The sequence below is a fragment of the Rana temporaria genome, chromosome 1, assembly GCF_905171775.1.
Source record: "Rana temporaria chromosome 1, aRanTem1.1, whole genome shotgun sequence".
Lineage (NCBI taxonomy): Eukaryota > Metazoa > Chordata > Amphibia > Anura > Ranidae > Rana > Rana temporaria.
The window spans coordinates 368,239,475-368,252,045 of NC_053489.1; the positions used below are offsets into that span (position 1 = coordinate 368,239,475).

At 42.6% G+C, this 12,571-nt stretch overlaps 1 protein-coding gene across 3 annotated transcripts in view; it reads right to left on the reverse strand.

Annotated features, from left to right (window-relative positions):
* TJP3 (tight junction protein 3) overlaps window positions 1-12,571 on the reverse strand; it is a 432,362-nt gene that overhangs the window by 337,716 nt on the left and 82,075 nt on the right. For all 3 annotated transcript variants that reach the window (XM_040322292.1, XM_040322285.1, XM_040322278.1), the window contains exon 2: window positions 4,456-4,512. In XM_040322292.1, the coding sequence (XP_040178226.1) occupies window positions 4,456-4,503 (48 nt within the window). In that variant the 5' untranslated portion in view covers window positions 4,504-4,512. The remainder of the gene's footprint in view (window positions 1-4,455; window positions 4,513-12,571) is intronic.

Here is a 12,571-nt window from a genome sequence, read left to right on the forward strand (position 1 = left end):
GTACATACCTCGGCCTTCTCCGGAACCGACCCTGGCCAGTTATATGACCACGCTTCTGCCTAACGCTTAAAGCGGTTGTAAACCCGCATATAATTATTTGATTTTTTTACACCTGCAAGGAAAAAGCCATAATGAGCTAGTATGCACCGCATATTAGCTCATTATTAAATACTTACCTCGGAACGAGGTAGGTAACTTACCTGGTCCACGCCGAGCCGAGCGTGTCTTCCGGGTAGCGCCACTCCAGCGCTGTGATTGGCTGGAGCGGCGATGACGTCACTCCCGTGCATGCGCGCAGGAGATTTCCTTTCCGGCATGGGTCGGCCCTTCAGCCGAGGATCCCCCCTGCGCATGCGCCGCTACAATCAGCGGCGCATTGCGAGGGGAATATCTCCTAAACCGTACAGGTTTAGGAGATATTCTTTATACCTTAAGGTAAGCCTTATTACAGGCTTACCTGTAGGCAAAAGTAAAAAAAGTGGGTTTACAACCACTAACTGTACCTACCTCTGTCTGCTCTGGAACTGACCCTGGACTGTTTGACCACGTTTTTTGCCTGCCTCTTGGATTGATCTTTTACCCTGCTATGCTAGTGGGAACACAGGGGTCTCACATATGTTAGGGGCTCCAGAATTGTTTTTCTGGATGAAGAAAAACAATTTTTTTAGTTTTCTCATTTCCGGATTAGGGTCTGGAGATTTAGAGGCTTCAAAGATATTTGGGTGGGAGAAGCCTCTACCCCTGTCCCCATTCTTTCCTGGCCTGCTACTTGGACCATGTAACTGCTTACTACCAGGACCAATATTTTGGCACTGCTGGCAAAGTTTCTACTTGCACTGGCCCTGGACTGTATATGGACAGTATCCCTGCCGGCACTGACTATGGGCAATATTCCTGCCTGCTGCCTGGACATATCCATTCACTGTCGCTGACCACGTCCCTGCCTGCTGCCAGGATCAGGGTTCTCCTCCTGTGGAAAATTGCACTACTAAAACCATAGGTAATCTTTTTTTTTACCCATTACTCAGCAGAATGTATTTTAGGGTGTAATTCTTGGTATGTACATGCTGTGTTTAGAAATATAAAAGGCCTTCAAAAATGTCATAGATTGTAAGGAAATTGGATGTGTAATTTATGTCCCTAGAACACCTGATGGTGCTTCTTGGATGTTGGGCCTCTATGTGGCCAGGCTGTTAAAAAAGCTCACACATGTGGTATCGCCATACTCAGAAGGAGGAGCAGAATATATTTTGGGGTGTAATTTTTGCCATGTACATGCTATGTGTTGGAAATATCCTATAAATGGACAACTTTGTATAAAAAAAAAAAAGTGTTTTAATTTTTTTTTTTAACATTTTTCAAAAACATCTGGAAAAAAATAAACCATTCAAAAGACTCATTATGCCTCATAGATTATACGTTGGGATGTTAGCTTTCCAAAATGGGGTCACTTGTGGGCGTTTCCATTGTCCTGGTGCTCCAGGGCCTTCAAAAGTGTAATAGGTGGTTGAGAGATTAGATGTGCAATTTACGCTCCTAGAACGCCTGAAGTTGCTACTTCAGTGTTGGGCCTCTGTATGTGGCCAGGCTGTGTAAAAGTTTCACACATGTGGTATCGCCATCATCAGGAGAAGCAGCAGAATATATTTTGGGTTGTCATTTGTGGAATGTGTATGCCATGTGAGAGAAATAACCCTGTTATAATGACAATTTGGTGTGAAAAAAAATAAAAATAAAAAAAATCTTAATTTTGCAAAGAATTGTGGGGAAAAATGACAACTTCAAAAAACTAACTATGCCTCTTACTAATTACCATGGAATGTCTACTTTCCAAAAAAAAGGTGATTTGGGGGGCATTTGTACTTTACTGGCTTGTTAAGGTCTCAAGAAATGAGATAGGTCAGTACATCAGGTGTGATCAAATTGATACATTTTCAGTAATTGGCACCATAGCTTGTAGACCCGATAACTTTCACCCAGACTAAATATCCACAATTTTTTTTTTTACCAAAGATATATAGCAGTATACATTTTTGGCCAGAGTTATGAAGAAAAATTACTGTTTCGCCAAATTTTATAATGGAAAATAAGAAAACTTATTTTTTTTTTTACAAAATGTACGTTCTTTCATTTATAGCGAAAAAAATAAAAACTGCAGAGGTGATCAAATACCACAAAAAGAAAGCTCTATTTGTGGGAAAAAAAAGACGCCAATTTTGTTTGGGAGCCACGTCGCACGACCGCGCAATTGTCAGTTAAAGCGGCGCAGTCCCGAATCACAAAAAGTACTCTGGTCTTTGGGCAGCAATATGGTCCGGGGGGTAAGTGGTTAAGTGCCCAGTTTTCAAGTGGTTAAGCTAGTGCATTGTTGGTTCACTTATCTTTTCCTTCGATTTCCCTTTTAAATGTTTTTTTTCTTTTTTCTGAATTTCTCACTTCCTGTTTCTCTTCAGTAAGCTTGCCCCCATGATCCGAGCCGTTCTGGCTGGGGGTTAGTCAGCCAAAACAGCTTACTGAGGAGGAACCACCAAGTTAATTCAGACCAAAAAAAAAACAAAGAAAAAAAAACATTTAGAAAGGAAATCAAAGGAAAAAAGGTAAGTGAACCAACAATGTACTAGCTTAAAGGAACCCATTTAGAAAATAAAAAACAAACAAACCTTTACAACCCCTTTAAAACTCATATGCCACAAAAGTTGCCCAATTAAATAGTGCCCTGAGTATGGCTTGTAAAATTGGAGACATCCCAGTGCATAGCTTGGTGTCATCCGCAAACACTGAAAATGTTCTTTTAATCCCAACTTCTATATAATTTTAAAATAGGTTAAAAAGTTAGAGTATCAACACTGAACCTTAGAGTACACCTGGAAACGGTGCATAAACCAAATATCCCACAATGCATGGGTCTCGGTCTAGTGTTCTTCAGGTCAAACCTTACAGTAATTACCGTATTTATCGGTGTATACCGCGCACTTTCTTCCCCTGAAAATAGGGGGGAAATCATGGGTGCGCGCTATACGCCGATAGCATACCTCGGAGGGGAAGGAGGGGGACGAGCGCCCACGGGAAATCACCGAGCTGTCATCTCCTCTCGGCTCTCGTCTCACACGCACAGTCCCGCCTCCGCCACCAGCATTGGACCAGTGTTCTGTCTGTCACAGGAGATGTTCCAATGCCGATGGCGGAGGCGGGACGGTGCGTGTGTGACGTAGAGCCGAGTGGAGATGACGACTCGGTGATTTCCCGCAGTGATTTCTGGCGGGTGCTCGTCCCCCTCCTTCCCCTCCAAGGTATGCTGCATAGTTTTAAATAGCAGAGATTTAAATAGGAGGGGGACCGCACAGGTGCACTGAAGCATTCAGCTAGCAGAGTGCATGGTGTGTCCTAAGTAACAGCCTGATGCACAAATTCTCTGCAGCCGTCAGTCAGACCCAGCTAGAAGTGGTGAACTGTGGGAGACATCTCACTTGGTGTTAGTGGTTTTTGCCCCTTTCATTTTCATGTTGCAAGTGTCGTTTTAACATTTAATAAAGGGATTATTCCTTTTTATAAGGAGAGCACTATCTTTTGTTCTTTGTATCCTTTTATATGGCTGGATGTATCATTTTGGAGCTGACCAGTTGAGAGGGAAGAGCCTGTAATCTGCTTTGTAGCTGATCCCAAAAAATTTGTTTTTCCAGAAAGTTCCCTCTTAAAATTGGGGTGCGCGTTATACGCCGATCAATACGGTAGATCAGACTAAGCTGGCAGAGAAATTAACAGAGATCAACATGTAGCCTTTCAAGAATTTGAATGAGAGCTATTAAATTGGGCTTTAAGGGCACACAGTACAATTTGTATTGAAAAAACTAGAAAATGTATTGGTATGAAATATCATAAAATCAGTTATAAACATAAAATCAAAATTAAAATTATATATAAACTGATTTTATGATATTTCATACCAATAAATTTTCTAGTTTTTTCAATACAAATTGTACTGTGTGCCCTTAAAGCCCAATTTAATAGCTCTCATTCAAATTCCTGTAATATCGGGGCGTTGGCACATCTCTAATAGGTGCATTCGCAGTATCACCCTGCGACTTATGCACATTAAAATAGGCCCTCTTTTTTCCCATGTAGTCTTTCAAGACATTAGTACCCCCGAACTTGTAATGCAACACAGAAGAAAGGGTAAGGCATGTATTGTGACCAAGAACAAGAAGTTGCCTGTTCCTTTAGAGAATAGGTACAACCTAGGTGACTAAATACATGGACATAGGGGGATTAATCAGCCATGACGCTACAAACTGCAGCCACAAAGTGTGAGCCTATCATTACACAGTAAGTCATACAAATGACACAGGGAATATGACTAGACCGAGACCTATTTAAAACAACAACATCTAAAAGTGTACAATGCCCATAACACAGCAAGGTAGTACAAACCTGAAACTCATCCTACAAAGTACTTACCCGGTTCAGTGTAACAGTATACTGCTCCCATATCGTCATCTCCTCCATCTTAGAAACCTAGAAGAAAACAAGGGTGAATATAATATTTACAGAAAAACAGACTGTAGCTTTAAAATAAAGAGCCGTTTATCCCACCAAGGAGTATCCTTTTACCAGTCTGATACCAAACAGTGAAAAACTTTATACATGGCCCCACCTCCACTTGACTGACAAGACCTCTTATACAAAAGCCAAATCACCTGCCTAGTTCAGGCCTGTTGAGCTACAACATTCTGAAGAGGCAACAACCAGTTAAAGGGGTGGTTCACCCTAAAAACTTTTTTTTTTATTACACTGGCCCCCCATATTACAATACGATTAAGGCTATTATTATTTTTTTTTTATGCTGTACATACCTTTGTACAGCATATTCACCCGTTGCGAGTCCCGCGGGAGTGGGTGTTCCTCACATGTCTGTGATTGACATTTTGACCAAAAACGAGCTCCCCCCGTCGCGTAAGCCGCATCACGGTTGGCGAAAGGAGCCGAACGGCGAGTCGGCGCTATACTGCGCATGCACATCGCCGTTCGGCTCCTTTCACCAATCGTGACGCGGCTTATGCGACGGGGGGAGCTCGTTTTTGGTCAAAATGTCAATCACAGACATGTGAGGAACGCCCACGCCCGCGGGACTCGCAACGGTGAATATGCTGTACAAAGGTATGTACAGCATCAAAAAAATAATAATAGCCTTAATCGTATTGTAATGTGGGGGGCCAGTGTAATAAAAAAAAGTAGTTTTTAGGGTGAACCACCCCTTTAATGTCCATCAAATTTTTCCACATGTGCCTGATGGAGAAAAACGGCATCTCTTTTCTTGAGAGCTTAGAATGGGAAAACACACCTCAATAAATGATGTTGTAAAGAAACCAAGTACAAGTTTGGGCATTTTATATTTTTTTTTTTGTGGAAAGCACCACCTATGATCTGCACTGTGAGTGACAACAATGTAGTCAATTGCTATTGCTGTAATCCCAACACTAACTCTGGAGCTAAAAAAATACAAAATGAAAATGTAATTATATACAGTGCCTTGAAAAATGTTAACATTTTTTCATGTTACAACCAAAAACGTAAATGTATTTTATTGGAATTTTATGTGATAAACCAACACAAAGTGGCACATAATTGTGAATGAAAGAAAAAATTATAAATGGTTTTCAAAATGTTTAAAAAAAAAAAAATTATCTAAAAAATGTGGCGTGCATTTGTATTCAGCCCCCTTTACTCTAATACCCCCAACTAAAATCTAGTGCTGGGGTAGGCAACCTTGGTCCTCCAGCTGCATTGAAACTACAAGTCCCATGAGACATAGCAAGACACTGGACAAACACAGACATGACTCCTAGAGGCAAAAGGGATTTGTAGTTTTACCACAGCTGGAGTGCCGAGGTTGCCTACCCCTGATCCAATTGCCTTCAGAAGACACCTATAATAGTAAATAGAGTCCCATCTCTGTAATTTAATTTCAGTATAAATCAGGGCTGTGGAGTCGGTAGATAAATGTTCCGACTCCGACTCCTCAGTTTTATGTACTTCCGACTCCGACTCCTCTGTATTAATATGCGAATGTATTTTATACATTCCTTGAGGGAAAGAAACGCAACCTACCACAGGACTACTGGCTGGGAAGCCAACAGTCTACTGTATTGCACAGTTTAAGCAAAAGACAAACACAATGAAAACAATCAAGTGGCTGGATAGTAGCAGCAGGCATAAACATCAGGAACAGGATTTATACCAGTTCAAAAATACAAACCATATTATTTGGTTGTTTTAAAACAAAAACAAAGCTTATCTATAATGAACCAAAAACAAAATCTGTAAAACCTAGAAATGATTTATATTAAAGCGGGGGTTCACCCTATTAAAAAAAAAAAAACAATTTTTTTTTTTTATTATACCATTACATTCGGCATCGTAGCGCGAGCTACAGTATGCCGGTCTTACATTTTTTATCCCCGTACTCACTGTGCTATGGATCATTGAAGATTCCGGGGAATGGGCGTTCCTATGGTGAGAGAAGGTGATTGACGGCCGGCCCTGGCACGTCACGCTTCTCCGGAAATAGCCGAAATAGGCTTGGCTCTTCACGGCGCCTGCGCATAGCCTGTGCGCAGGCGCCGTGAAGAGCCGAGACCTACTCCGGCTGTCTTCCGGGAGCGTGACGTGCCAGAGCCGGCCGTCAATCATCCTCCCTCTCCATAGGCACGCCCATTCCCCGCGGGAGTCGGAATCTTCAATGATCGATAGCACAATGAGTACGGGGGATTAAAAATTTAAGACCGGCATACCGTAGCTCGCGCTACGATGCCGAATGTAATGGTATAATGATGTTAAGGAGGGTGAACCACCGCTTTAATCTTGAAATGTAGTTATAGGGTTAGCAAATGCAAATCAATTCAATGTAGAGTTCTAAGGAAGAGAATTGCCTCTGCCAGATTCTCTTTCATAGAGGCTCTTAAGTCAGACTGTGCCTAGGTTCACACTGCTGCGAATTCAAAATCGCGGTAAAATGCGAAATTTTACCGCGATTTCGCCGCGATTCCGGCCGAAATCGCAAAAAGTAGTACAGGAACTACTTTTTGAAATCGCAGATGCGGCGTCGCACTGATTAGGATAGTGCCATTGCCGACAATTGCCGCTGATTTGAGGTGCGATTTGACATGTCAAATCGCATCTCAAATCGTTCCAAATCGTACCCAGTGTGAACCAGGGCTTTATTATTTTTAGGGCTGAAAATAATCTTTCGACACTGACTTGGGTGGGTGGCATTGCAGTAACTATTCTGGCCACATCACTAACGATCTCTGGATAAACAAGGATGGCTTCTTCAACAGTAAGTTTTGATGAGCGATCATACTTTTCAACTTCTTTTAGTGCTTTATACAACTCCTGTTGGAATTTTTTTATTTGGACACTTACTGGTTCTCCAACATGCGTTCCCTGTAAAAGCAGAACACAACACTATGGAAAGTATAAGTATTGTAGCTCCTAATTGTGCGTTGCGTGCCATATAGTGAAGCGCATGAAAAGCATGCTTCTTCACGGTCACTTAACGTGTTCGTTTTGCGGTTACGTGAGGCACTGCATGCATTGGTCTTTATTCTTACAGTAGAGAAGTCATTAATTATAACTTTTTGTGAATTGGGACATTTAAACTTGCTTTTTTTTTTTTATTATTCCAATCTAAATTTAGTAGGAGTCGGAGTCGGAGTCGGTGCATTGTTTACCGACTCCGACTCCAGGTACCCAAAATTTCCCCCGACTCCGACTCCTCGACTCCGACTCCACAGCCCTGGTATAAATACAGCTGTTCTGTGAAGCCCTCAGAGGTTTGTTTGAGAACCTGAGTGAACAAACATCATAAAGGACAAGAAATACTACAGGAAGGTCAGGGATAAAGCTGTGGAGAATTTTAAAGCGGGGTAAGGTTATAAAAAAATATCCCAAGCTTTAAACATCTCACGAAGCACTGTTCAATATATTATCCGAAAACAGAGTATTTGGCACAACTGCAAACCTACCAAGATATGGCAGTCCACCTAAACCGACAGGCTGGGCAAGGAGAGCATTAAATCAGGAAAGCAGCCAAGAGGCCATTGGTAGCTCTGGAGGAGCTACAGAGGTCCACAGCTCAGGTGGGAGAATCTGTCCACAGGACAACTATTTGTCGTGCACTCCACAAATCTGGCCTTTGTGGAAGAGTGGCAAGAAGACAGCTATTGTTGAAAGAAAGCCATAAGAAGTTCCTTTTGCAGTTTGCGAGAAGCCATGTGGGGGACACAGCAAACATGTGGAAGAAGCTGCTATGGTCAGATGAGACCAAAATGTTACATTTTGGCCTAAAAGCAAAACGCTATGTGTGGTGGAAAACTAAACACTGCACATGACACTGAACACACCACCCCCATCGTGAAACATGGTGGTGGCAGCATCATGTTGTGGGGATGCTTTTCTTCAGCAGGGACAGGGAAGCTGAACAGAGTTGATGTGAAGATGGATGGAGCCAAATACAGGGCAATCTTAAAAAAAAGTAAAAGACTTGAGACTGGGGTGGAGTTTCACATTCCAGACAACGACCATAAACATACAGCCAGAGCTACAGGGCAATGGTTTAGATCAATGCATAGTCATGTGTTATAATGGTCCACTCAAAGTCCAGACCCAAATTCAATCGAGAATCTGTGGCAAGACTTGAAATTGCTGTTCATATATGCTCGCCATGATCTGACAGAGCTTGAGCTATTTTGCAAAGAAGAATGGGCAAAAATGTCACTCTAGATGTGCAAAGCTGGCAAGAGACATACCCAAAAAGACTTCCAGCTGCAATTGCAGGGAAAGGTGGTTCTACACAGTATTGACTCAGGGGGGCTAAATACTAATGCACGGCACACGTTTCAGATATTTACTTGTGAATTTATTTTTTATTTATTTTTAATGCAAGGTAATGCATGACAGTCCTGCCAGACACAGACAGCATCCCGCGACGTCACCCCCTGACCACCAATGCCAGCTGCCCATGACCTCACACAGACAGCCCTAATGATAGATAGGCCATTCGAAATACGTTCCTACCACCCCCCATCATCTTCATCCCCCCTATACCCTACTGCCAGCTTCCCCACCATCAACATCCCCATACCCCACCTCTGGCATTCTACCACCCTGAACCATATCATCAATATCCCCATTATTCCCCTGAACCCCACCTCTGATATCCTACCACCCTACCCCTGTCATCCTCCTCTTCACCCCCATACCCCTCTGCCAGCTACCTACCATCCCACTCATTATCATACCCATCATTTCTCAGTACCTCACCACGGGCATCCTACCACGCTAGCCCCTCATTATAGGGCAAATATGATCTCAGCCTGTCACCCCAACGCTGCCACCATCACCCCAAACTGCATCCTGACAGCCAATCAACTGTACCCTGTACCTTAACAGTTGCATGACACACACACACCACACTAGTGAGCGGTAATGATGTGCTGTATACTCTAGAAAACAATTAGCGAGCAATACTGATAAGCAGTAACCACTAGCAACCAGTGGGTGAGCAGTTATGTGCAGTAACCTCAAGCAACCAACCAGTGAGCCTGGAGCATTCAGTGAGTGTGAACCAGAACTTTATTCTTGGGGTGGGGGGCCCAGGAAAATGTTTGCCCAGGGTCTGATCAATATTAAAATCCACCCTGACTGGGACCTTTCAGTACCAATCCTGGGAGACAGCTGGGATCAAATACAGACAGGTGGCAGCCAAAACTTTTGGAGATAAGCTGGCATGTTTCCCCTAGTGCTCCAAGATGGCGCCAGCAGCCATGAGAATGAGACAGAGGAGACACATAGCATGCAGCCCCAGGAAAGTGACAAAAAGGATGGTGCTGCATCGGAGTCCTCTGCTGCCAAGGGACTGGCTGAAGCTCAGAGGGAAGTCACTGGTCCGGCTGAGTTCCCCTGCCACTGCCAGTCCATGCTGACAGATCACATAGAAGACCTAAAGCCGGAGTTCTCATTTCTGAAGCAGGATGGCTGCCACTGAATAGATCAGATCCCTGGAAGTTGAAGCTCAGGTTTCTAGAAAGGCTCGGTGTGAGCATTCTGTAAAAATGGCAGATATGGAGGAACATATGCGCAAAAACATCAGACTAATGGACTTTCCGGAACGGGCTGAAGCCAGCATCCTGAAGATTACCTGGAGAGATGGCTTAAGGAATCTATAGAGGCAGATACTTTTATCCGACCATCGAGTTGTCCCATCGTATTCCTGCTAGGGCACTGCCAGCCAGTGGCGATCTTCCCTCCCATTTCTGCGTGGATCCTGCATTTTTATGACCCGGAAAACATCCTGAGGGCTGCGAGAAATCGTCCTGAGATAGAAGTTTAATGGCTGTCGCATTTCAATTTACCCTTGATTTCTGTTGCTACACAGAAACAACGGGCACATTTTTGGTCAAGTAGTGCCTTAAGGATCTAAATATTAACTACAGCATGTGGTATGAAAAATTACAAGATTGATATCCAATATTCTTGAATATCAAGTGAGTTTCTGAATGAATAACATCGATAGTCAGACTGACATCTGTATAGATAATAGTGATATCATTCATTTTCTCCATCTTATGTTCCAACACTGATGTGTGGTGTCCCACCTCACAAAATTTCTCTTGTGAGTTTTTTCAGTTATGGTATCTGAGGTATTTTGGAGAGCTTTTTCTAAAACTCTCTCAAACTGACTAAGGTGGTCTGAGCCTTGTGGAATATTCTGTAGCGTAATAGGTGTTAACCCAAAATCATAATCTGGGTCAATAAGCCGAGACTGAAAAGAATTCGAGGAGTTCCTCATCTGTTTCGGTCTCTGAGGTAATGCAGAGCGGGAGGGTGATGCTGCCGCCATTTTAGCTTCTAAGCTTTTGACTTGCTTCAATTTAGCTTTTCTTCCACTCTACATACTATGTCCGTGAGCCCAGCAGTCTTAACAGATGGGTTACCTTGGAGGTACCAGAAATATGTTCCCAATCCTCTGAAAATTCTAAACGAATTCCGCAGAAAACTCAAATTTGTATAAAAAGAAAAAAAAAACACATACATTTGACCAAACCGGCTTAGACAACCTATTATCCTCAATCCATCTCCCCTCACTTTCCACAACTCAACAAGAAACGCTAGATAAGCAAAAGACAACATTAGAGATCCAAACTGCAATAAAATCTTTAAAATTACACAAACGTCCAGGCCCTGACGGTTTTTCAGCCACCTACTACAAAGACTTTGCTACCTTACTATCCCCACTCATGGTAGATGCTTTTAATTCTGTCCTAGAAGGATGTTCCTTTCGCACAGAATCCCTATTAGCATCAATATCCATGATTCCTAAACCACAAACTGACGACACCTCCTGGTCTAATTATAGACCAACCTCCATACTCAACATGGATATTAAAATATTAGCCCAAATCCTCCCCAACCATCTTAGCCCAATCATAGGCACCCTGATCCACAAGAATCAAACTGTATTCATTCCATCCAGACAAACAGGTGACAAAATTTATTGAATCACCCTCCTGGCCCATATAGCTCGAACTCGCCGCATCCCTGCTTGCGTCCTCTCAAAATCGACATACAGAAAGCATTCGATTTTTTGTCATGGTCTTATCTTAACGCTATTCTTTATAAATGGGGATTCGGAACGCAGTTCCTGACATGGATTTCCTCTATCAAAATCCGAAAGCATATGTATACTACTCGGGATATCGTTCCGACCCTTTCAAAATTGTAAGGGGAAACAAGCCGGGTTGCCCATTATCCCCTCTCCTATTCGCCTTAGCAATTGAACCCCTAGCCCAACTTATACGATCCAATACAAATATAAAAGGCCTTAAATTAGGTGGTCACCAACACAAATCATGTATGTTTGCTGATGATGTCCTAATATTCCTAACCTCACCCTTAATATCAGCCCCATACCTCATCGACAGCCTTACAAAATTCGGTACAATATCTGGCCTCAAAATAAATCCACATAAATAAAAAGCCTTAAATATTTTGCTATCTCCTGATTTACAGAAACAATTACAAGACTCTCTCCCGTTCTCGACAATGTATATATCTTATTTAGGGATCTCATTTACGGCAAATCCAGCAGACCTATATACCACCAACTATTCACCCTAACTGCTCTAAAGAAAAAAATGGTCTTCCTTACCTCTAGCTTGGATGGGTAGAATCACAGTGGTTAAGATGTCAATATTACTTAAAATTCTATACCTTTTTAGAGTTCTTCCTATACAAGTCCCTGCATACTTTTTCCGCATCCTACAGCGCTAAACTGCCCAATTCACATGGGGTAAACTTAAATCTCGATTACCCCAACCCATCCTTCATATGCCCGACTCTGTGGGGGCCTGAGCATTCCAAATTTCTCTAAATATTACTACGCCTCTCAATTAGCATATCTGCCTAAATACCATGCCACTAGAGAAGTTCCCCTTTGGGTTGCAATAGAAATCAGTTGAATGCGACCCACTTCGAACCTATTATGGCTCTCACCAGTGCAGCGTAGAACAATTAC